Raw genomic sequence first — 25,243 nt, 5'->3', positions numbered from 1 at the left:
CAAATTGAGCTTGCGTTTGTCGTCGCACATGAAAAGGTTCAGCGCCACCTTATGGTGACTAAAAAAAAACAGGCTGCTTCACAGTGAAATTCACCATATGAAGAAATTATCACTTATATTGGAAAATAACCAGGGTAGCATTCTCGTCCAATTCTTATCGCACAGAAGAATAGACAGTGTAACCATAGGTTTATTATGAGCATATTTTTTTTTGTTTTAACATTTACACACATATTACATTCATCACACACAGACAAACTGCCCAGTTCAAGAAAAGGTTGTACAACAAAAAGAGAACAAATATAAATATACCATATATATACTTTGATTATTCGGATACAAACATTTATATTCTACTTCTGATGCTGAATCAATAATCAGGACAGAATAAACCACCGTTATGTACCACAGTATAAGACATAAGGTAAACGCTCCTCCATATCCTTGTACATGATCAGACTAGTTGTGTAGCCTACTATGTTAGCACTTAGTACTGTGCTTGCACTGCTCATATTTTTTTTTTATTCTACCAATCACAGAAAGATCTTTGCAGCTCTTTGTGCTTCCAGTGATGTGACAGCATTAGCGAGGATAAGGCTGGAGTTTTGACACCAACATGTTGCGAAAAATAAATATGCTTAAATCAAATGCAATGCATCAAACCGGTCGCCAGTTAAATATTATGTGTATTTATATATATTTCCTCTTAAAATTCTATTCATGCAAACTCCTTTATTTTATATAATAGTAAAATGACTAAGTGAGTCAGACCAACTTCTAAAGCATTTTAACTGCAAATAACACATCTCACATCTTTTACTAGCGCAGATTTACTAGTGCAACCTTTTCTGTATTTTTATTGATGATGCTGAATTCATTTGTTGACCTGATGCAGAGAGTCTCAACCCTGTCCTCACCCACTTCTCTCACCCATCATCTTCTCTGCTACCCTTCTTTAATCGAAGTAACATGGAACAACCCAGCGCTTCCAGAAGGATGGGGGCTTTGAGGACCAGGAATGAGAAACTCTCGGTCAATTACATTTTTTAAAAAAAGACATAAAAATAATATGTGAAATTATGACTCCATTGGCACAAAAAGTCATGTAACAGCTGCAGGGGAGACACACACCAACAGCACATTTCACATTCATTCAGTATATACATAAATTATTTATTCTAATTTATTATTTATAAACTGTACAATGAAATCTACCCACTTAATTATGATCACAGGGACTGGCAGATTAGGTACAGTACATATAGTGAGCAAATCAGCTTGGCACATTTAGAGGTTGCATTTATTCCATTTACTCGACACAAAGATACTGACTTGTCTACTGTAAGGAGGAGACTATATACAAGAAAAGGTTCCAAAATATTGCACTTATTGGCCCACTGCACCCCAAAGCGATTGAGGATGCATAAATAAAATCAATATGAGTATAGATAAGGATATAGGCGTATATGTACAGGATGTTCCAGTCTGTTTCATGCACTTTTTCTAAAAGTATGCTAAGTGCCATTGCAATAGAGAACAGTCTGAATTTATAAAAATGAGCACTGTCACCATATAATACAAGACCATATAATACACACATATTCCTAGGGTTCTCACTTGGCGTCTAATATCTAATAGTGTACCAACAACCTAGCCAGACAATACATTTAATCTAAAATTCTAACGTATTCACTTATTCATGGAGTTTAGATGAAAACTGTATTATACATTGTCTTTGTACTACTGTAACTATATATGAACTGAATCTTTTCCAAAACCCAATGCTTGGTATTTGTTCTTCATTCCAGTGTTTTGCCAGACAACTTGATTTCAATAAACTGCTTTGTGTAGCTTCATATAAACCAACATAAAGCACACCAAGTGGATAAGAATATTTGCATGAAATGAATATATGGATATATATATAGGGGATATACAGGCAATGTTTATGTATGTATGCATGTGTGTGTGTGTGTGTGTGTGTGTGTGTGTGTAACTTTGACATTCCTCTCTCTCTATATACACACACACAGACACACATATATATGTGAAAGAGTTGTCAAAGTTAACATATTTACAGCATAAATACTGTTAACAATAATTTTAATAGCACATTGCATTTATACACCTCTATTTTGTCTTGGCACAATTAATGCATGTAAGTCTAATGAGGATTGCATGGTTTGCATGGACAAACAAGGAAATAGTCCAGTATGCCAGCCAATCACAGCCCAGCATGGGGCATTCGTGCAAATGCACAGGCCATGGGGGAAGGGGGCAGTGTGTGCGCGAGTGAATCTGGCACATTCTAATGTGCTGGACTCCATGCTATGTCAAGAAGCAGACATGACTAAGAAACTTTTAGAGCATGAAATCTGAAAAAAAAAAAAACTACAAGATGGCTGTTCAACACCTGAAAAAAAAACAGTGTGTCCCGTGGAAACTTTTCCCCTGAAGAAATAACAGGCTACATTACAATATTATATAATACAGGCTACCAGGGCATGTTGACAATGTCCTACAGAAGAATAGAAAAATAGTGAAACTAGGCACCTTAAATTAGAGCGTAAGATATGACTCTAGTACATTAAAGGTTTTTACGTTTCTAGAATAGAACAGAGAATTTTGGTAATTATACACACGCACACACAAACACACACACTTCATAGCAGCTTGCGTGAGAACTAACAGCCGCAGTTGGGCTGCTGTAGGGGCGGTGGGTTTTCTGTCAGTCTGGCTGTTGGAGATCCTGTGGTGACCGCAGGATCACTCTCTAGACTGTCCGACATCTTATCACAGATGATGTCTACCAGGCGCTCAAAGGTTTGCTTCACGTTGATGTTGTCCTTGGCACTTGTCTCAAAGAATTCAAATCCTTTAACATGAGATGGACAGGAAAGAAAGAAGAGTTAGTCTTCAGGAGTAATGTTGCCATGTCATATACCAAAGAGCTTTACAACTAAGACGATGTGCAAAGCGGCTCTGTGGCACAAATAAAATGTGTTTCATCATCGTCTGACTGTTGTGCTAAAGTTTTCACAGTAGAACTATGCACAGCATGATCACATGATGAAAGATGCATTATTTTTTCCAATAACAGTCATTATAACAATGTGTGAAATTAATATCTGCCGCTTCCAAAACTGAAATGCATTGCATTTACCCAGTTGTTCAGCCAGGAGCCGGCCATTGTCCACAGACACCACCCTCTCTTCGTCCATGTCACACTTATTTCCAACAAGGATGACCTGGGCATTGTCCCAGGAGTACGTCTTTATCTGGGTTGACCTGGTTCAAAACAATGTGAAGCTGATTGTTAGCAAATGAATGCGTAAGATCATGCAGCTTGTTCAGATTCAGAATGAATATCCAAATTAAGTCTTTAATGTGGTCCATACATTAATCACATTAATTGTGATGCAATTTCAAAGCTTTGAAGCAAACAATGAAAAAGCCACACAGAGGCATGCTTATTTCTCATCCCATTAGTAAGATTCAGACACTCTGGAGGACATTTTTCCTCTGGGAGATCTGATGTAAAGAGACGATAAAGTAGGTCTACAGCTGTGTCACGCCTCAAACTCTCTAGTTTGCACAGAGCAGCTGTCAGTCAGGCTCAGTCGGATTCACAGGGAGAGAGAATGGCGCTGATGCCAGTGACGCTGGAAAGTAATGGGGCAAAAAACACAGAAAAAAAGAAGCCCATAATTTAAAAAAGAAGACAGAACTCATATTGTGCTTCTAACAACGTGCAGACCAACTTGGACCACTCATTAAGCAAGTTACACGTTCAGGGGTGGTGCTCCAGATTTCCATTGGTCATCTGTTTTGGTAACTGTCAAAATTTCTTCTCTATGTAATAATTCGATGTCAAAACCAATATGAATGAAGGGCATCCCTGCTCATTTTCCCTAGCTGAGAAGAGAAACCTGAAGGAATCATGAAGGGACTGTGATGGCCGTCAATTAATTCCTGGTAAATAAAAGCACACGTGCATGTGTCTTGCTATCTTGTTGTCTTAAATTATTTCAAAATAATGTGTAAATATGGCTTTGGCAAGTGTGAACACACTAGCATGAAAGCCAGATCATCTCTTGAGGATTACAGTGCCGATATAACACAGGATGGGCCGCTGCTAGCTGGTTAGCATATTAACTTCTACTAATATCTCAGCAACACAATTACATATATAACAATTACATCAAAAATGTTACATTGTCATAAACCTTTGGATGTTTGGATCTGAAATATTTAAACTTTGAAGCACACAAACAAGGCTACATCTTACTAGCAAGCCAGCTTTTTCTGTGTGTAGGCTACTTGTTGTATTAAAAATTTGTAAGTTGATCTTGATGTAACAGTAGCAAACTCACAACCATGGCACCAACACAAAAAATAAAAATCACCCTGGCACAGACTGGCAGTATGCTGGTGGAGCATTTTTGTTTCACCGATAAATGCTTGAAAGAATACTGCCGCTAATCAAGATTGCAAAAAAAAATTGTTCCAATATGTCAATCGCAATCAGTCTGATAAACACAAAAATGTCAAGCATGTAATTAGGCTTAGAACAGTTACAATCCTGAAAGAGAGAAAGCCACAACACCTCCAGTCCACTGGAAATCCAGTTAAACTGTAAGAATTTTAACTGTAAAATAACTGCATTATGCTATCAACACAATGCATAAAAGGTCTCCAATCTTGTCTGCAGGTCTCTGATATTCCCTTCAGATCAGCTGCTCAAACGTAGGCGAGAGGGCCCTTCAGCAAACCAATCCTCTAATGTGTCTATTTAGGGAGTTGCAGTGATGAACCTTCATATCCACTGGCCCTTTAGGCCTCATCCACACAGACATTCGGAATTAATGCCATCAGAATGCCATATGTGCCTTTTTCTGCGTTTTGTGGATGCATTCGATTGCCAATTGCCACCAAGATTCCATCCGAATGTGCAGCCAACCAGGCCGTGTGGACACTTGGAGCAGAAAAAAGGTCGGCGTTCAGTCCACGCTATTGTGACGCCACTAATGGCACTAATGCCAGAAAAATGCCTGGTTCAGACATCTGTGTGAACAAGTCCTTATAGATAACACTGGCTATCCCTTCATAATGTATACATCTTGTTTAGCTTTTGCTGTTTTGTGATAAGGACATTGTAGATTGGACATCTCTTTGTTGTTTGCACCTGTTTTCAATGTGTTATATTTCTTTGTGTGACCTTTGTATGATCCTCTTTGTATAACAACTCTCTTTAGTTCCAAATGCCAAATGAGTCTATTGCAAAGCCTTAACTTAACCTGGACACAAAATTTTGAACCTGGCCTAAACTTTCATTTGATTTTGGCCACAGCAATTTGTGCAACATTTTCTCAGTGATCAGACCAGATAGGCTGGGCATCAGTCCTCACTCATCAACGAGCCTGGGCATCCTTCCTTAGATTAGTTGTGGTAGGTATTGGTAGGACAGATCCCTGTCACTGATCAACTGCTTGCCATGCCCACCCACAGAGCAGATGCCTATGTCTTACTGGCAGAGATGAGGTTACAGCCTGCTCGTGCCAAGCCTACTCACCAGTCCTGCACCGCCCCGAAGGACTCCTCGTTGGTAATGTCATACATGAGAATGAACCCCATGGCTCCACGGTAATACGCAGTTGTTATGGTCCTATAGCGCTCCTGGCCTGCCGTATCCTGAAAAGAAAAAAGAAAAACATAGTTGAGTTATTGTTTATATTTGTAATTTGGCTCTCTGGAGTGATCAAAAGGGCACGTATTAGTGTGTTTCCCCTTGAATCAATGAACACACAGTAGAGAAAGACAAAAAAAGTGAATCCTAAGAAGCACAGGAATGGGACATCTGGAATAACAGGGATTTAATAACCTATGAAAAACACAAAGGAAACTCCAAACTGGCCTGAAAAACAGAACATGAAAGTTGTGTAGCATAAGGCCAGGAACACCAACTTACCTGGAAGGCTGCTGCCGAACTTTCTTTTAAGGAGTCCTGAGTTATCATGCCTTCAGCTGAGATTGCTCAGGACTCCTTAATTAAGTGCCTCAGCACCAGCTGTGATTGGCTAATGGCCCTGGGGCGTCACAGTACCATCGTGCAGGGAGGCGGTCCTGGACTGACCGGAGACCGATTACCAACCAGCAAGACTGTTCCTTCAGGCAGTCAGCAGGAGCAGAAGCTCTGTGGTACTCAGTGTCCTTGAGGCGGCTCTCAAGGATGGACTCCATGGTGGCTGTGGCCAAGCCACCATGCCCGGGACTGGCGAATGACAGAGTCAGGAAAAGGGGAGATAGAACCCTCTCACCACCAGCCGGCACTGCTCCCCTCACTACAGGGGACTTTGGAGGACTACTCCTTGGTGGCTGCTTGTGTCTGTTGGGCATGCTTGGCAGCACCTGCAAGAGGCAGGGTGATTTGCTGCTGGTGGTATGTAGAGCATGGATGGTGAAGGCAGCCGTGGTCAGCTCCCCTGGGGAGCTGGATTCAGGGGCTGCTGGATGTTGGCGAAAACTGATGACTTGCAAGGAAATGTTGGGGGGCGTGCACGGGTAGCTGGTGCCAGGAATGATGGATGCTCTCTGCAGTGGGCCGAGGTGCAGTTGCTGTGCTGCCATCCTGCTGGGGAACATCCATGCAGAGGTTTGGCGAGTCCGCGACTGGAACTGGAGATGCCAGTTCCTTGCAAGGCAGGACCGGCAGCGCAGTATCTGAATGGCGACTCCCTCTCACTCCCTCTCTCCCTCTTCCACCAGCTTAACCAGGCACAATGTTCCTTGCTGGTCTACGATGGGTGATGCGAACTCCGTGTCATCCTCCCACACCTCTTCGCAGCTGACGTCAACGTCTTCCTCGTCCTCCAACCTGCTCGCCCACTTGTCGTCCCACTTCCTGGTGTCACAATAAGACATCGCAGTCACAGTCTTTGAGTAGGATAGAAGCAAACCTGCTTTTCATCTCCCAGATGGCCTGGACAGTGATGTACAAACTAAAAATTGGCCACATTAACCTCAGTGTTACCATGGTGATGGTTTTCTTCATGGAGCTAGATAGAGGTAGAGCCGAAGTAGAAAGTGGGGCTACGATAATTGACCGTACCTTTCCCCACAGAGCGAACACGAGAAAAATCAATGGATCGTTAAGCACAGAAAATACTTCTGAGCCCAGTGTAAGCAGGTTGCTCATCCTGGTCAGTCTATTCAGCACTTTCAAGTCATGTAAATTGTGTGAAGCATGGCTTAGAGTCGAGGGTTTCATTCAGCTGAATACAAGATGTAGAGAACAGTGAAGAATAGGCTACTAGACAAAGGATTTTAAACGGCTCTCTGTCTTGGCCCAAATATAACACAACAGAGATGTAGTGCAATCTGCCTTTTTCAAGAATACCAAAAATGTCTGAGTAGGCTTGAAAAAGGGGTGTCGTATTTTACAACCAAATATAACATTTTGTAATGTTATATTTTGTAAAATTGTTGTTATATATTTGCATCACCTTGTCTTCAGGCCAATACTGTATCTTGCATTAATTGCTGTAATAATAATAGTGTTAATTAGCATTAAACAGATAAATCAATGCATCATGAATTTTCTATTTTGTCCACAATACACAAATTGTTTAGAATTCAACACAAATTCAGAAATATTTTTATAAAGTACACTGAACATGAAATTTGTGAACAATAAGACCATCTGAGGGTCCCAATCCAAGGTTGAGTGCCCCACCCCCGGGGCACATACCATACTCACACTCATTCAAACACTCATATGGCCAGTTCATCTACTGTGCAGAAGTGAACAGATCAATGCTGAAGTCACTGTTCTGATGACAGTAGGATTAAATTTACAGTAATGCACTAATCTTGCTCATTAACATATACATTACATTTACATTTAAGGCATTTGGCAGACGCCCTTATCCAGAGCGAATTACAACGTGCTTTCATGTTACCATCAATTAAGTGATTCATTCTGGGTCACTAGGACCCCCAATTATGAATACAATCTTTTTATTCACTCTTGTTGTAGATTCTGTACATAAGTTAGACAATAAGAAGGTTACATGTTAATCTAAATATTCTCTAAAGAGGAAGGTCTTGAGCTGCCGTTTGAAAATATTCAGTGACTGAGCTGTTCTGACCTCGTGGGGAAGTTCATTTTACCACCGAGGGGCCAAGACAGAGAAGAGTCTAGAAGAATGTCTTCCTTTTACTTTCAGAGATGGAGGGACCAGGCAGGCAGTGTTGGAGTATACGAGGTGCAGTGCGAGGTGTAATAAGGGCTGTGAGGTAGGATGGTGCTACTCCATGTTTGGCTTTGTATGCCAGCATCAGTATTTTGAATCTGATGCGTGCAGCTACTGGGAGCCAGTGGAGGGAACGTAGCAGAGGGGTGGTGTGGGAGAATATGGGAAGGTTGAAGATCAGTCGTGCAACCAAATCTGTTACCTAGTAACATATCAGCAACAGCTGCTCTTTGTGTAATAATATAAAATAATATAAATGGCTGAGGTGTGTGAATCTCAATTATTTTTCCAAAGCTTTGCATTTTGTAATTAGATTGCAGAACCAGAAAATATGAAAAAACACAGGCTAATGCAACAATTGAATCTTTCAGAATTATTCATCACCAAAGAAAAATTCACTAACCCTAACCCATCCTAAAAAGAACTCAGCGCAACTGAATCAGCTTTGTCACCAGTCTAACAGTCTCACTCTCACAATGTACCATGATAGGAAGGAAAAAATACACCCTGAAGCTAAGCTGCTGTGATCTCTCCCTGCAGATGATGGCCTCCTTATCAGACAGGAAGAGAGACAGACGGAAGAGAAGTCATCAGACGGGAAAAGGCCGGGGACAGACCACACGTTGGCCATCAAACCAACGTACATTTTGTGCTGCTAATTCTAAAGCAGGCCACCCGCTATCTTTGTGATCGATTGAATGTGTTTCTTCACATACACAGAGTTAAAGAACTCTAATTAGTACAAATAGGGCTTAAAAAAAGGGGTAGACCCCTCCACACTCATTACTAGTGGTCAGCAGGAAAAGCCTTCAAGCAACCTCAATTATAGCCCATTAGTTTACATAGTTATAAAAATGTATTTTTCCAAGGCCGAGACCAATTTTCCAGTGAAGTAAAAATGTGTGGAGCATATAGCCTTTTGCAAAAGTGAGCCTGTCGGGTTTTGCTGCAGAGCAAGCTATGGAAAACGACCGCCACAGTCATTTGTCTAATGCTGATAAGAAGTGCAAGTCCTGCAAGCTATTCGGGTTTTCACAGTTTGCGGGGCTGAGCTGATTCTCTGGCTACCGAGGGACCTGTATGACGCCTTTGCCACAAAGATAATGTCATAAGACTGGTGTATGCTGCACCAATAGCTGACATGCCTGTCATCTGCTTTGGTGGTTCTGCAGATTTAAAACACAACATGACCTTGTAATGTAATGTAACTGTCATGTGCGAGCTGGCTCCGCCTTTAGCCGCGGGTTCCTGGGTAAACCCCAATCCTGTAGTGTTGCACTTGGCGTGTCCTTTCTCGCACTTCAGGGGTGAGGTTGCTTTGTCATGTTTCCTGCCTAGTGCCCTTTGGCACGAATAGGGATCGTCCCAGGTGTAAAGAGCATCAGGGTAGGCCTATACAGGGCTATCCTCCAACGCGAACCCGAGGTGTTCCCCTGTCCTGCGTGTCTGTGTGCTGCCGTCTCTTGTCTATGACAAGTGACTGTTAATGTGCCAAACAGGATCATGTGTAGCCATGAGGTTCTCCGGTGACTTAGCGTACTTGGAGGGCGTGTGACCGCAGGTAGCAGAATTGCAGGTAGTGCCTAGATGACCTCACAGACTGAGAAGACCCCCTTTTTACACCACATGTTGGGGTGGATTATCTGTGACCTTTTTCCCTTTTGTATCTCCCTGCAATAAATTGTCAATTTTTTTTTCAACCCGTTCATCGTTTCCTCTCTTCACCCCTCGGGCACGACAATAATGGATGGAGACACCACTTGACCTCATATTGCACTGCATTTACAGCAACAACAAACAAAAAAACATTTGAACACACACAAAAAAAACAAAAAAAAACAAACAAAACAAAACAAGGCCACTGGTACTGGCCCATGTGCTCTCTATTCTGGGTATTAGAAATAATTACATACCACCCAGCCTCATTCAGGGTGATTTAAACCCGTTCCAGTCAATATACCACAAGCCCTATCTCCCCCTCCATTTAGCTCTCTTTCTTTATCATCCTACATCTCAAACATCCTGGGACCATGTACACAACTAAGCCAAACATGTGTGAAGATATTTAAGATAAGCCTTGATACTGCAGATCAAATCAATTATATATTAATGCTTAAATGACTGTGATGAATTGGGCCTTTTCTCTTTAATGGCAGAGGAAGTGCCTAGATGACCTCACTGAAATCAAACTCTGAGTCTCTTCCATTGCAGTGCAGTAATGAAATCACAGTTAGAGAGAAACACGGCACAAAATCTGGTTATTCATACAAAGGATGGGCTATATCAATCAGGCCTGATCACAACCAAATTCAACAACCAAGGCGTAATTTTTACGGAATTATCCTACATGGAATTCAGGTGTAAATAAAAAAGTTATAAATCTTCTGGTACTGCCATAAACATTGTCATTCAAAAATGATGATCAGTATAAGGTTAGGCACAAGGCTCAAACCATCAGACTAGCAGTGGAAACAGCTAATCTTTTGCAAATCAAAGGTACATAAAAAAAAAAGAATTTTATTATCACACATCACGTCGTAATGTCATCCTCAGACACAGGAAAAGATTTGTTGTCCAATTTGATTTTGATTTAAAAAATGCAAAACCCTGCGCTTTACTGTGTTTTTGGTTGCAATATGCAATATACTTTTCTTTGTCTCAAGTCTGAGCCAAATCACAGCAGTGACTCCAAATGCAACATGCAACGTTTTTATTGGATTAAATATGAAATATGCATATTGATTCACATGGCTGAGGTATGCCCAGAAATCTTTTAGTTATTAAATCAATACACTAAAAGCGATGGGAAAGTATCTAAAAGTATCCAAAATTTCACCCGGCCTGTTATTGTAGTGTTGCTGAAAAACGATGTGACAACATGGAAATTAGAAAACTTTATATGAAAATGAGATCATTGCATAAAGTAAAATTATTTGTATAATCCACTGATAATTTTTATCTATTTTATTCCACAGCTCAAAACAGTGACTGTTTTTCATTTATTTTGTCCATTAATGTCATGGATAAGGAAGGCAGCTTTTGGTCTCTTTGTCATATGCCCCCGGGGGTTCGACTCACAGCAGCTCCTCCATCAGCTTGTTCCTCTGGATGGACGAGATTTCCCGTCACAGCTATCAATGTGAAGGCGAGGCAGCCAGCATTTCTGCTGATGTGCTGTATTCCCTAGGCAACCATTGGGATGCACAGTTGGAAAAAAAGCAGTCAGCTGATTTCACATGCATCAAAGGAGACAGGTCATTCATTCCTTGTCCTCCAGGATCTGATGTACTGCACGTCTGAAGTTACCACACATGGCTCATGATCGTCCATCACCTCGAAAGCACAAATTAAATATAAATATTGTGTGAGAATGCCCTTAAATGCATAGCCTTTTGTAGCAAAAAAAATCTTCAAATTATTAAATGGGGCAGTTAGCAAAGACATCGATTAAGTTAACCTAATAGACTTAATTGACTTTAGTATGGTCCTAGAGCATCCTAAAAATTAATAAACCAATACTAACGATTTCTATAGATCAATATAGAACCATCCTAATTGTTTGGCACATTATGTATGTATGTTCATTCACATGTGGCAAATGGAGGAACATGATTATCCTTTCTAATTAAAATCATGTAATTAAAGCAGCCTAGGTCAGCGCTCTACTTGCCAATGGGCCAATCGGCTCCCAGCAGTAATTCCTGTGCCAGCATTAGGAGCTCTTCATTGATTCCTAGCTCACACGGCCTCTGTCCTTCATCCTTTCACTGGGCCAATAAATTACAGGCAGACAGAGTGCGCACTTCATTTAGCAGATGAGCTGATGCACTCTGAGCAGGCAGACAATAGAACAGCTCTCTTCTCAGAGCCAAAACAACAAAGATCGGCCAATGTCATCAAACAATGGAACGTGGAAAGAGCTAGAATTGTAAATGTCTGCGTAGTCCTGGAAAAGCTAAAATTAAGATAATGCAGTTTACAAGTACACGGTTTACACGGTTGCAGTCTATACTATACAGAATTCTTGATCAAATATCAACAACGACATCTATCTAGAAACGGCTATTAGAACTTTTACTGAAAACAGCTTAGCTCCTGGCTGCAGCCCTTCCTTTTCCCACATGTTACTTAGCTCCATATTAGACAGGTTGAATCATGTGGGCCTACAGGGGGACTGTCCCTGTATCTACTGATAATGTAAATGTAAATGCAAACCTGTAATGTTCCATCATTTCTGAAACAATACACACCAACACAAAAGGTAAAAGGACAGAACGTTGACGAAACATTGCAATGACACAGCAGGATTCAAAAGGAAGACATGATTCCGAGTCATGATTCATGATTCTGGGGCAGTGGTTACCCTAGCGGGTAAGGAAACGGACCCGTAATCGGAAGGTTGCCAGATCGAATACCGTCCACCATAGATGCCCACTGCTCACTACGGGTGATGGGTTAAATACAGAGGACACATTTCCTTGTGCTGCAGTGTTTCACAATGTCAATCACTTCACTTTCACTGAAGCTGAGTTAAAGAGAAAAAAAAGTTCACCTCTCCTGTCTCTCCCAACATTTTCCCACAAGAGCCCCTCTAGTAGGACGGCTGCATGTAAAAATAGCAGAAGATGAATAGCGATACCATTCTTTCCAGCAGTTCATCTTACAGCATGCAGGATTTCAGGATGAAATTTGTCGGCTCTACGTTGCACTGCTTACATCATTGCCCTCAAACTGCAGACCTGGCTATATATCTGCCACAAAGTGGGGGCCATGGCAACTTAATGACAAATAAAGGCTTCACATACAGTGATTCTTTTTTATTCAAACAGCCCACAATAAGCTATTATTAAACAGTTTACTCATGACAACTTTTGTCTGTATGTTAAATTGTGCTTAAAGACATAAAGACAATGAGTTCAATATGGTTTTGAGCTTTGGCAAACTCTAAATGTAGGGGCTAAAAATAGGGCACCATTGAAATGTCACACTAAAGTGAAAACACATGTAAGAAGCAGCCCATTAGCATGACTGACATCCATTTTACCCAATGTGAAATGATGGACGTCAACACGAATCGCATAAAAAGATCCATCTTGCTATTAGTGGCGGGTGAAAGGCATGAATAATAGCTGACAAATGCACTCTCTCATGCAAAAAAAAGATAAAAAAAATAAGTAAACAAAAAAATCCCATCTGTTTATAAGACAAAACTCTGCAGTCAGTAAGACGACAGGCTTTTATATATTATTATTACAGTGGCATTCTGAACGGCACACTGGATCCAAAAGACTCAAAGTGACACTGCCGTTCATCCATCTGGTGCGAAATGTCATGTCCCCTCGTCCGGCTATCATGTTTGTCATTGGTTAGATCCCAAATTCACATTCATCGGAGTAAAGAACTCAAAAAACTGCATATCTGGTCTAGACCCATTCAAATGCTGTAACAGAAATGGACGGCTGACATAATGATTTCCCTGAATCAATTTAATGGTCCTGCCCTGATTTGGAGCCTAACCCTGTGTATCTGACCTTGACCCTTGTAGCTGCAGGCCTATTTCCATGGATTATGTTATCTGGTGAGGTTGAAGGCTGACAGAAGGCATGGATGAAAGATCATTGAGTTTGATAATAAGAAATAATACTAATATAGGTGATCAGTAATCAGCACACAATTAATGCACTGAAGGCTTATATTGTCAAGGCAGGAAATCAAACAGCAAATTCCTAAGACAAGGTCAGTCCAAGGCCTGGTGACTCACCCAAATCTGAAGCTTGATTCTCTTGTCATTCTTGTAGACGGTCTTGACTTTGAAATCGATGCCCACGGTGCTGACGAAAGCTGATGTGAAGGAGTCGTCAGCGTAGCGGAAGAGAAAAGACGTCTTTCCCACGCTGCTGTTCCCAATGATCAGCAGTTTGAACATATAATCAAAGTTCTGGTCGGAGCCGTCCTTCTGAGGCGCAGCCATCTATTAAGAAATATTTATAATAAAGAAAAATAAAGAGAACTTCTGGTCACTATTGATTTTAGGGATAACTAAATGTTTAAATCTATGAAATTGACGAAATACAACTAAACAAGAGAGCTTCGTATTTTCTCTCTGTAGTTTAGTTTATCTTAAGTCTTTACAGTACTATTTATTCTTTGCTCTTTGCCTTAAATAAAATCCTATTTAACCAGTCGTGATATTCCCACATAGCACAGCCGTTGTGTTGCCAATATTTACTTTAATTAAGTGCAGCCCTTGAACAATCAATTTTATTGCTGTGTCGACATCACATAACTTGCACTTAAATCAGCGGCCCGTATGTGACAGTAGGCGCGCAGGAGGCTTGGATGTGGCAGTGGGCTCAAGGCCAGACTAGTGGTCCAATCGCCTGCAGCCACGGGCCGTGCGAGAAGCTGAGTGCAAGCACAATGTTTCTTGCAGGGATATTTTCAAGCTGATCCACCTCTCGGCAAAGTGAATTCATTTAAATTCAGCCCCCATCATTTAGAAAAAAAAACGTGACCGAATGTATACGCTCCATTCCAGTCACCAGCACTCTCAGCACCACTGGCCTTCAGCTGGTCTGTCAATGTCAGATTGAGGTGGTGCTTGCAGACGTGCCTTTCATGTGTGTGTGTGTGTGTATATGCATATATATGTGTGTGTATATTATGAATCATCGCTGTACTATGTGATGAAGCCAACATTTCAACAAAAAGATCATATTTTTATGGAAATAAAATGTCAATTGAGACCTATATTTGCCTATATTATAACGCGTCTCCGAACGGCGCTGTCGCTTTGCGGCGTCACGTGACGCGTGGCGGTCGCGGTCACCGCTTCCAGCGCTTATGAATTATGAAGTGTCGGTGCGCGCGCCCGGGGGAAAAGTTAAACGCGGGGCACGCGCGTCAGGGCGTACGACGTCGCAGCCTCTCGGTTATTTCAGGCAACGAGCGGGGGAACATCGGCCTCCTTACATGTGAAACAGATGGTTATACCACAATTGTGGCTTAATCGATGAGTGCATAATCAGGTTTTTTTTTTAATACACAGTACAAAGAAATGGTCACCAGTGGCCATCAGCTGTGAAACTTTTGCCCAAATGGAGGGATACGACAAAAAAAAAAAAGATGGACGAGACGCCCATCGCATGTGGGTTCACGACACGGAAGAGTATTTGCTGTAATGCCGTGGTGCTTCAGATATAACACCGGACCATATGCTTTCACCACAAATAAATACTCCCCCACCCCCACTAGGGTGTGTTTTCCTCTAACAGTTATTTCCGTATATTTTGGGTAGGCTTCGTATGGTTTCGCGAGGATTCTTAAAAGCTTGAAAGGGGAAATAAACGTTTCCCCCCCTTATTTCTATTTTTGACTGGATAGTCGTTGTTTAAACGGCATTGGCTTGTTCCGTAATACCGAATATTTATTTATCGGTTTCTAATTGAGCAAATATAATCCACTGACCTGCAAGGTGCTGTCCTGTCGCATTCTTGTCGGGCTCGTTTTTATTTCCCCCCCAAATCGTGTGTTTATTCGGCGGTAGCCGGGGATGCTGCTGCGCCTCCTTGCCCTCTGAGGATCAGCAGCGGAGCTGTCCTCTTCTTTCAAGCCGTGAAGGGAGCGCACAATGACGCCCTACTGTGCGCCCCGGTCACGTGACGCCGGCGCGACACGGGCATGCTGGGAAATGGAGTCCCGTGGCGCCGTGTTAAACTAGCGTTGCGCCAAATATCGTTGCGCTTTCTTGCGCGTAATTGTACTGAGGGATTGAGGTCAAACGGAGCGTTGGTTTACGCTGTCAGCAAACCTCCATTGCACATGTCGGTGATACTGAACTTGACTTTGAAACTAGTTTTCGTGTGTTTTTCAAACAGTGCTTCCCAGACCACGTTGGTCACGTCAGACTCGAGTCTGGACCTAGTGCCTGACGAGAAGGTGGGTGGAGTGGCCGATTAGCTTTAAACTTGCTCTGGGCTGCAAATACAGTGTTGTGCCGGGGCTCTTAGCATTGCCGTAGCTCACGGTGTTCACGTTGCTGTCGTGCCGACACACGCAGTCGAGGCTGCATAGCCGAAGCTAGGTTGCTGATACGTCCATAAAGTGGGGATATTGTAGACTTATACAGCATAGCTGACGTGACTTGGTCGAAACATTACCTTCAAAATATTTATTGTTTAATGTAATTTACGTTTTAATAAATTAGCGGTAGTGAATGAAACGCAGTTTACTTAGTAGCGACCTCTGGTGGTAAAAGCTGGACATTAGTAGAAGGTGAACGGACATAACCAAACTTCATACATTTTTCCCTATACATTTAATCTGACGTGAAACAGCTGGTCATAGTCTGATTGTGGCTTAATCGATGTGTGCATAACCAGGTAAAATGGAGGACTGCATTGAGGTTATCCTACAAGACCGCACCTCCAAGTTCTTGAGCAGATACCAGGACAACCGTACCATTTCCCTGCTGACAGGTGCCATCTTTGCTGGTTTCTATGGACTCTGGGGAATGTTTTGTATGCCTGGGTTCCTTAAAGTGCCAATTAGGCTTAAGGTACTGTACCTATAGCACTCCAACAATAAAAAAATACATATTTTTTAAATTAGATGTTTATCCGAACATAGAAAATGACTTCATAAAGAGCGTGGAATCTAATTTGTCAGGTGATTTTAAAATGACAAACAGTCCAGGTCATTGACATGATGTCAAGCTGCAAACAAAAAAAAACAAGATTACTTTTCAACATAGAAGTAATAAAATTGTGACTCAGTATGTATTCCTGCAACAGTATGACTGTATGTTACATGTGAATAATTTTACCATTATTCAGGTCCCTTACCTTCCGTCATCTGTAGAGCAAACTAAGAATGTAATGAAACTCCTGGATGGGCGCAAGGGACGTTTGGCAGACTTGGGCTCAGGTGATGGGAGACTGGTGAGTATGCCAGAAATCTCAGTTACTGTGTAGACACAATGCAATAAGAAATGTTAAAGTAGTGGAAGTGTTTTCACGCAAGCCTTCACGTCCCTCTGCAATTAGGTCTTTGCAGCCTTCTCAAGGGGATTTCATTGTACAGGTTTTGAAATAAACCCAATTTTATTAGCCTATTCCCGAAGCAGAGCATGGTGGGAGGGGATACACTATACTGATGTCAGCTTTGTCAACCAGGATTTTTGGAAGGTGAATAATTTCCCCCTGATTGCTCTATGTTTTCTATAATGTGCCAATAATTGCTTCACTTTTATTACATTTCTTTAAGACTGACCTATCTAAATACAAGAATGTGACTGTGTTCCTTGCTCCTCCTGTGGTACGTTTCCTGCATTCTAAAGGTATTACATTTCATGTAGATTAGCTTTTGTTTTAAATACCATTTGTCTGTTTCTGTGTCCAGATGGAATTGTTGGAGGAAAAGTTGCTGAAAGAGCTTCAGGGGGACACCAGAGTGGTTGTCTGTCAGTTCCCCTTCCCAAACTGGCCTCACACATGCAGTATGGGATCAGGCTTAGAACAAGTGTGGGCTTACGATGTCCATGCAATCTCCCAGTCGGACGCAATCTCTCCCTGCACGTCAGCAGTCTGACTCAAAACCACAACTCTGTATACATCTCTATATCATTTTTAATGGCTACTTCATTGTACTATTGATTATATACATGGCCAAATTTCATCAGAAAACTGATTAAACTTGTGTAAAGGCCTAAAAAAGGTGTGTCTAATTTATGTATTTGTAACAGATGGAAATGAATAAAGGATTAATTGTGGTTGTGAATGGGAATCCTATTGGTTTTTCAACTCTACTACAAGGTGACACTACAGTCGATTAAATTGTACAGAATGCAACCAGAAATACGTCATCATTTTGCTTTTCAATAACACATTGACGTCAATAAATGACGTAATAGACTTTAAAATATATACTATATATATTTTTTTTTTTAAATCCTGTGGGTTTTTTTAACTCTACCACAAGGTGGCGCCACAGTCAGTGAAATAAATTGTACAGCACGCAACAACAAATGCGCAATCATTTTGCCTTTCGATAACACATTAACGCCAAAAAAAGATGACGTAATAGTCAATCAACTATAACATGCATATATTTTGTGAAAAAACATTTAATCACGTCCTTTTTGGTGCAAATTGACGTCCTTTTTAGCTGTGAATGCCGGATCGGAGTGTAAAGGAGTACGTGAACACGCACTCGAGCGCGGGGACGCGCGCCGCGTGACGTGGAGGGCGGCGGGCGCGCGCGCGCGCGCGGAGCGGCGGGGTATAAGTCGCTCGCGTCGGTCTCGCCGTCCGCCAGTGTTGGAAGCGCTCAGCGGCGGCGACCACGACCGCGATCTGCCGATGAACAAACTCGGGTCCAGACAACCTGTAACCCGCGGCAAGATGTGCGAGCACGCGCACGTCCGGCCCGCCGACCTGAGGAAAAAGAAGCCGGACGAGAGCGCGCAGGAGATGTCGCGGATCGTGATGGATTCCGGTACCGGCAAGTGTTACTGCAGAGGAAAAGTTCTGGGCAAGGTAAAGACCGCGGTGAAACGGTGGTGCTGACGTGTCTTGTGCGGACGAATGTCCTGGAGCCGCTATTTGCCATAACGAAACGAATCGTGGCGTGTCATTGCAGGGGGGCTTTGCAAAATGTTACGAATTCACGGACCTGGCGACCGGCAAAATGTTCGCGGCCAAAATCATTCCGCACAGCCGCGTCTCCAAGCCGCACCAGAGGGAGAAGGTACCTGTCGTGCACCGCTGCCACTCTCATGCTGCTCAGGAACGATGTGTGAAGGGGCGCGTGACGTCATCCTGACATTTTCCACTTATTATTATTCTTATTATTATGAACAGATCGACAGAGAAATCGAGCTGCACAGAGGCCTCCACCACAAGCACGTAGTTCACTTTTACCACCATTTTGAGGACAAAGACAACATCTACATCCTCCTGGAGTACTGCAGTCGACGAGTGAGTGCCGGAGATGTTCCTCCTTCCTGAAGAACGGTTGCTGTGCTTGTGTTCCTCAAATCTAAATACCTTGTGTGCTCCTTTTCAGTCTTTGGCTCATATTCTGAAAGCACGCAAAGTGCTGACAGAGCCCGAGGTCAGATACTACCTGAGACAAATCGTCTCAGGTCTGAAGTATCTTCACGAGCAAGAGATCCTGCACAGAGACCTGAAATTAGGTAAGGAGTTGTGCTTTCGCTTTGTGACGACCCCGTTCATATGAAAGCTGAAACGGTTCCGTCTCGGCCCGCAGGGAATTTCTTCATCAATGAAGCCGTGGAGCTGAAGATTGGAGACTTTGGGCTGGCTGCTAAACTGGAGCCCATTGAAAGCCGAAGGAGAACCATATGCGGGACCCCCAACTACTTGTCTCCAGAGGTCCTTAACAAGCAGGGCCACGGGTGCGAATCCGATGTCTGGGCCCTTGGCTGTGTGATGTAAGTGTGACGGTCGGGCTGTGTGACGTAAGGGACGCCGCGAGTCTGGGACAGCGTGTCGTTAACCCCTTGCTCTGCAGGTACACCATGCTCTTGGGCAGACCTCCGTTCGAGACCACAAACTTGAAGGAGACGTACCGCTGTATCCGGGACGCGTACTACACCATGCCCTCGTCGCTCTCCCCCCCGGCCAAGAATCTGATCGGCAGCATGTTGTCCAAGAGCCCCGAGGACCGTCCCCCTCTGGACAGCATCCTCCGCCACGACTTCTTCTCGCAGGTGTGGACGTGGCCCTTAATTCCGGTGACAAGGCTTCTAGTGACCTCGTCTTGGGCAAGAAGGCTTATCCTTCGCCTGCTTTTCAGGGCCTCACGCCAGAAAGGCTGCCAAGTAGCTGCTGCCACACCGCCCCAGACCTCCACCACACCAGCCCGGCCAAGAACTTCTTCAGGAAAGCCGCGGCAGCTCTGTTCGGAGGGAAGAAGGACAAGGCCAAGTACTTTGAAGCCCTAAGTATGCACGCTTTCCTTCATTTCTCACAATATTTTTCACAAATGCCGGTATTGGTAAGATGACACGCAGCCTTGTTTCGACTAGACAAACTTACTAAAGAGGAAGAGGAAATTCACCGACTTCGTCACGAGATGAGGAAGACTTCAATCAGCAGCCAGAATGAGGTTCGTTAAAAAACGAGACCGGCGCGCTGTGATTGTGCCCAGCCTTGGGTCCGTAGTCCCCTGCGTTAACGCCAGTGCCACGCCCCTCTCCGCAGGACATTAAGGCCTTGGCTCCTCCCACTGTGAAGCCTGCCGGCGTCCCTGTGAAGGACGGCACAAATAAGCAGCAGATCAGAGACACCATCCGCATGATCGTGCGGGGAACGCTGGGCAGCTGCAGCAGCAGCAGTGAATGTACGTATCTGTGTGTGTGTGTGTGTGTGTGTGTGTGTTGAGAGCGAGAGAGGTGTTATCAGTCTCCCGTCTGAAAACCTTCATGTTTTATTCATGTCCAGGCCTGGAAGACGGCACGATGGGCAGCGTGGCAGACACGGTGGCCAGGGTACTCCGAGGCTGTCTGGAGAACATGCTGGAAGGTATGCATCAGCTCAGCCGACAGGTGGACTCCCGGTCGCAGTAATATAGCTGAAATGTTTTTTTGTTATATTAGATTACTACTCTTCACCAAACTCATTCTCCGTTTCCTCCTTTTCAGCTGACAGCATTGCGAAGGAGAGTCTCTACAGCAGCTTCCAGTGGGTAACCAAATGGGTGGATTATTCCAATAAGTATGGCTTCGGCTACCAGCTGTCCGACCACACAGTCGGCGTTCTGTTCAACAATGGCACTCACATGAGCCTGCTGGCCGACAGGAAGTGAGTGCCAACCTCTGCCGAAAACCCCCCCGACATTGCACGGCAGCACCGTGTGAAAATTGATCGCTGTGCGCTGGTTTGTGTTCGTTCGCAGGACCGTGCATTATTATGCAGAGCTGGGCCAGTGCACGGTTTTTGCCACCGGTGAACCTCCAGAGCAGTTCGTGGGCCAGGTCACCATACTCAAGTACTTCGCCCATTACATGGAAGAGAATCTCATGGATGTGAGGGCATTCTGTTTTTCACTCGTTACTTCACACCTTTGTTTTAATCGTTTACTGCATTGGCTTGAATGTATGACAACGGCTCTTTTTTCGAGATTCATTTAAAGTGTGTTACAAAATATCATATTTGGCACCATCTACCATCTTGTGCCTTTTGTCTAGATATCACTTTTCATACCAAAAACCCTCAGGCCAATGCTGTGATTTAAAACCTAAACCTTCATATGTACATTATTCATGAATATACTTTGCTCTTGTATTGCCGATTATGGCTGGTAGCTCAAGAAAATGCACCATATCAGATTCCTTCACTACTACCTATCAGTCAACAAAAATGTTCATGTATTCCATCAATATTTAGTCAGGGGGGGAATGGTTAAAGATTTACTTATTCAAATGAAATTATTTAAATTGGCGTGGTAGTAGACCTAGTGGCTTAGAAACTCGCCTACGAAGGCCATAGTCACAGGTCCAATCCTCACTTATAAATCCTTGTGTCCCTGAGCAAGACACCCTGAATGTCAATGTAACATTGATGTGTTTATGAAAACAAATTGCAGTTTTAATGAAAATTTATGGATATATTAGATACACTAGGATCCAGTTCACTGCTCTTCATCCAGTTCCTGGTTCTAACCCATCCTCGCCTTCTTCTTTAACAGGGTGGTGATCTGCCCAACATATCTGATGCCTGCAAACCCAGACTGTACCTGCTGCAGTGGCTAAAGTCGGATCGTGCCCTCATGATGCTCTTCAACGATGGAACCTTCCAGGTAGAGCACCAGACCCTGTACACCCTCAAATAAACCTACAGCTCTCACAGACAGCTCGACTTTCTAACCGCAACCTTTTTCTCCGGCCAGGTGAACTTCTACCACGACCACACAAAGATCATTCTGTGCAGCCAGGCCAGTGAGTACCTGTTGACCTACATCAACGAAGACCGTGTCTCCACCACCATCAGCCTCAGCACCCTGCTGGTGTCCGGCTGCTCGGGGGACCTTCGCAGTCGCATGGAGTATGCATTTAACATGCTGCTGCAGAGGTGCAACTGAGTCTGGACCCTCGCTGTGGCGGTAGCTTGATCTAAGAGAAGAGCAGAGGAACACTGCCATGTGCCTGTCTCTGCTAACCGGAAAGGACTTAAGAAATACTGGGCTGGAACCAGATGAAAAGGACCGGTCCATGTTTTTTTTTCAATCATTATAAAGGAATCTTGCTGTGTTGAAGCCAGCGTGGGCTTTATAGATGGTACTGTCTGTATTGCGACTTTTAAAGTGCAGAGGGTGGGGGTGCCTCAGCATAGCAGGGTGCAATTACTGTAGCTCTCTTTGGAGCAGTCAGCTGTTACACTGTGACATTTCACCGGAGGAGAAGGTGTCTGTGACGGGATGCAAGCGCAGATGGATGAACTTTACCCAACCAACTGTGACATTACCCAAATCAGTGAAGACAACAATGATCAAGATCACATTTGGCCTGTGTGATGGATATAACTTAAGTATTTATTTATTTAATAAACACACCCATAAAAATCCTTGACAGTTTGTGACTCTCTGGAATGTTTGATAATGTAAATGTTTTGTAATAATAATGGAATTAATACTATGATGGCTAGTAGCAACACACCAGCCTATTACTCATACATCATTGAACGTGAATGTGTACATGTATATAAGGATGAATGAATGGTAATAACATCTTGATGTTACGAGTTTATTAAATCCTTCCTATCTGCTTTATTGTTGCCATAATGCCATGTGGATGACAGATTATTACATAAACCTCATGGGTTCTGAGAAGACTCTTTTCACCAACATTAAAGATCTGTTCTGAGCACACACTCCTTTTAAGTTTCATTTTTTTTCTCCTCCTCATTGCAAAGGAATCTGTACATTCTGCTAATTCCATCCACTGGCCGCACATCACTAATTACAGGCTTGGTCCCCTAGGAGCAACATTGGCTCAATTGATTTGCCCAGGGACACTAACTCATGACTTTGGGGGTGGGGGTTACTTGTTTTGTGGCTTGTAATGTACTGTTGTCTCCAGTGCAAACTGCCAGATGATGCAGGACCCATGCCTCCCTTCTGCTGTCCTAAACAGCCCAGGTCAGGCTTGACCATGAAGGGGATGAATCAATCGAACAGTTCCCCAATTTAAGGCAGATCCTCACAGTCACCAATTGTTGCTAATACATATTGTATGACACCAGAACAGAAACTTCTGTGAAAAAATATGAACATGAAACAATAGGCCTACTAGGACACGGATTCACAATTTGCAGGCCCAGCCTGGCATGCAAGATGAGAACTCCCGCGTCGCCCTTGTCTCAGGGAATGGATTTTTCCAAATGGCGCTGCTCTGGAGCGTTGCTCTACTTGGCAGTCACTGGGCAAACATGATCCAGAAAGCTCTCTGTGAGGTCCAACAGAATGGCCATGCATTTGGCTGAATGAATTTTCTCCTTATGTCAGCCCTCGCTTTGAAATGTAGGCAGCTCGGTCTCAGATTGAAAAATCAACACAGACACCATTATTATCCAATCGGATATATGTTTAATTCTAAAAATCTAAAATTGTTTACATAGGTGCTAAACATTATCTGAACTTAAATCATCATTAAGTATTCATTTAACGAACCAACCTCTAAATATCTTCTTTCCATGAGCTCAGTAAAGGATTTAATTATTTCAGCAGCATAGTGAGCAGTAAGGGACATGAACAGAAATGGCTGACAAATTTGCCGCATGTGTTACACGGTATGAATAATAAATTGAGGTCATTTAGAAATGTCTACAAATACAGTATGTAGCTTGTTAATAATCAGGGGCCGCATGTTAACAAGGTAGGGGAGACCGATTCACCATGTACGTCTGGGTAACTGGAAATGAAACCTTCCCGGTTACAGCTACAGCACACCACCATCCAGATATCTTATTGGTCATAATGGAAAGGGGGCAGATTTTTTATCCTGATGCAGCCATGCAAAATGAGCGGAGAACAAGACTTTTTCAGTTCAAACCGTGGCCTTCGTAACCTTGCTGATCTGTTTTTTCTGCGATAGTATGAATGTGTGTGTGAGATCACTCATCACACTCAACCTAATGAAACATTTGGCTAGTACTTTTTGCTTTTCAATTCATAAACCATATATTTATATGTACTCTATATATGTTTTTAAGATAGGCTACCAGTCATTTTGCATCAGAGAAACTTACATACATTTTATTCAGCTGTCAAATAAATATGCACCTACGTTTTTGTAGACAAAGGCGTATTACTGTCAGTCTTGAAATTAGGCTCTGGGAAACTGGAACATCCTTGGGCTGGCGATGCAGTGAAGGATGTGGCATTTCCCTCTACACCACGAGAGGTAGAAAACAACATCTGAAGTCAGTGAATCACACGTTCTTACATAACGTCCATCTGCCGTACACTGACTTTCACACCAAGCCTGTGTCCAGTTGGCCTACATTTACCAGAATATCTTCTGTTGTGTTGTGTTACGGCAATCAAAAATGGCCAGGGACATTCAGTTCTTGCATAACCTTTATTTTTCTTCACTTGGCAGTGTATTTTTGTCTGCAACAATCTCTGTAAATAAAATTTGTCACCAGTTTGAATTTTGATATTTGTGTGCCAAAAAAAATGCTAATTTTTAAATAAGTGAATGCACTGCGCTATTTTACAGCCTGCACAATGTTAAAGTCAAACTATTGCAACTAGGCAATTGCTATTGCTGCACAACAAGCACATGTTCATTGTAAGTTCAGTCAGAATCGTGCTGCATTTACACTGTTACGCCACTTACAACAGCCACTGGAGTGGCACAAATGCTTTATGCACGTCACGGCGGTTGGCTGGAGAGCTGAATCGAACCCTAGGCGTGTCATTTTTGACGTCTACATGCATCTGTAATTAAGCAAAGTTGACAGGCATGT

The 25,243-nt window shown here is 43.0% G+C and overlaps 3 protein-coding genes across 4 annotated transcripts; 2 read left to right on the top strand and 1 right to left on the bottom strand.

Annotated features, from left to right (window-relative positions):
* Positions 1–172: 172 nt before the first annotated feature.
* Positions 173–15,882, bottom strand: LOC114786607 (ras-related protein Rab-3C-like). The gene is made up of 5 exons (XM_028973834.1): positions 15,720–15,882; positions 14,014–14,223; positions 5,573–5,691; positions 3,164–3,288; positions 173–2,875 (listed from the first exon to the last, which is right to left on the bottom strand). Exons 1-5 carry the CDS (start codon positions 15,741–15,743, stop codon positions 2,685–2,687), a joined length of 669 nt encoding a protein of 222 aa, XP_028829667.1. The 5' UTR covers positions 15,744–15,882; the 3' UTR covers positions 173–2,684.
* Positions 15,883–15,947: 65 nt separating this feature from the next.
* Positions 15,948–17,975, top strand: LOC114786910 (protein N-lysine methyltransferase FAM173A-like). 2 transcript variants are annotated; one of them, XM_028974490.1, is made up of 6 exons: positions 15,948–16,190; positions 16,634–16,809; positions 17,087–17,191; positions 17,297–17,437; positions 17,517–17,567; positions 17,652–17,975. In XM_028974490.1, exons 2-6 carry the CDS (start codon positions 16,639–16,641, stop codon positions 17,838–17,840), a joined length of 657 nt encoding a protein of 218 aa, XP_028830323.1. In that variant the 5' UTR covers positions 15,948–16,190; positions 16,634–16,638; the 3' UTR covers positions 17,841–17,975. The 2 variants fall into 2 exon arrangements, with proteins under 2 accessions (XP_028830323.1, XP_028830324.1); XM_028974491.1 differs by lacking the exon at positions 15,948–16,190 and adding an exon at positions 16,217–16,526.
* A 550-nt stretch (positions 17,976–18,525) lies between these two features.
* Positions 18,526–22,840, top strand: LOC114785948 (serine/threonine-protein kinase PLK2-like). The gene is made up of 14 exons (XM_028972580.1): positions 18,526–18,787; positions 18,891–18,998; positions 19,112–19,228; positions 19,317–19,446; positions 19,521–19,704; positions 19,785–19,983; positions 20,070–20,217; positions 20,302–20,381; positions 20,477–20,615; positions 20,717–20,797; positions 20,917–21,076; positions 21,171–21,300; positions 21,963–22,073; positions 22,164–22,840. The coding sequence occupies exons 1-14, from the start codon at positions 18,611–18,613 to the stop codon at positions 22,353–22,355; spliced, it is 1,956 nt and encodes a 651-aa protein (XP_028828413.1). The 5' UTR covers positions 18,526–18,610; the 3' UTR covers positions 22,356–22,840.
* Positions 22,841–25,243: the final 2,403 nt, after the last annotated feature.

Source organism: Denticeps clupeoides, chromosome 3 (genome assembly GCF_900700375.1).
Source record: "Denticeps clupeoides chromosome 3, fDenClu1.1, whole genome shotgun sequence".
NCBI lineage: Eukaryota > Metazoa > Chordata > Actinopteri > Clupeiformes > Denticipitidae > Denticeps > Denticeps clupeoides.
This window is presented reverse-complemented; position numbering and strand designations above follow the sequence as displayed.

What these genes read in the sequence shown, in the direction of transcription:
- LOC114786910 (XM_028974490.1), top strand. Translation starts at nt 16,639, where the DNA reads ATGGAGGACTGCATTGAGGTTATCCTACAAGACCGCACCTCCAAGTTC. An exon ending in GCTCAGGTGATGGGAGACTG is followed by an intron (nt 17,192 to 17,296) that starts GTGAGTATGCCA and finishes CTCTGCAATTAG; the next exon opens with GTCTTTGCAGCCTTCTCAAG. An exon ending in TCAACCAGGATTTTTGGAAG is followed by an intron (nt 17,438 to 17,516) that starts GTGAATAATTTC and finishes CATTTCTTTAAG; the next exon opens with ACTGACCTATCTAAATACAA.
- LOC114786607 (XM_028973834.1), bottom strand. Translation starts at nt 15,743, where the DNA reads ATGCGACAGGACAGCACCTTGCAG. An exon ending in GAATCAAGCTTCAGATTTGG is followed by an intron (nt 5,692 to 14,013) that starts GTGAGTCACCAG and finishes TTTTCTTTTCAG; the next exon opens with GATACGGCAGGCCAGGAGCG. An exon ending in GCTCCTGGCTGAACAACTGG is followed by an intron (nt 2,876 to 3,163) that starts GTAAATGCAATG and finishes CTCATGTTAAAG; the next exon opens with GATTTGAATTCTTTGAGACA.
- LOC114785948 (XM_028972580.1), top strand. Translation starts at nt 18,611, where the DNA reads ATGAACAAACTCGGGTCCAGACAACCTGTAACCCGCGGCAAGATGTGC. An exon ending in GAGGAAAAGTTCTGGGCAAG is followed by an intron (nt 18,788 to 18,890) that starts GTAAAGACCGCG and finishes GTGTCATTGCAG; the next exon opens with GGGGGCTTTGCAAAATGTTA. An exon ending in GCCACGACTTCTTCTCGCAG is followed by an intron (nt 19,984 to 20,069) that starts GTGTGGACGTGG and finishes CCTGCTTTTCAG; the next exon opens with GGCCTCACGCCAGAAAGGCT.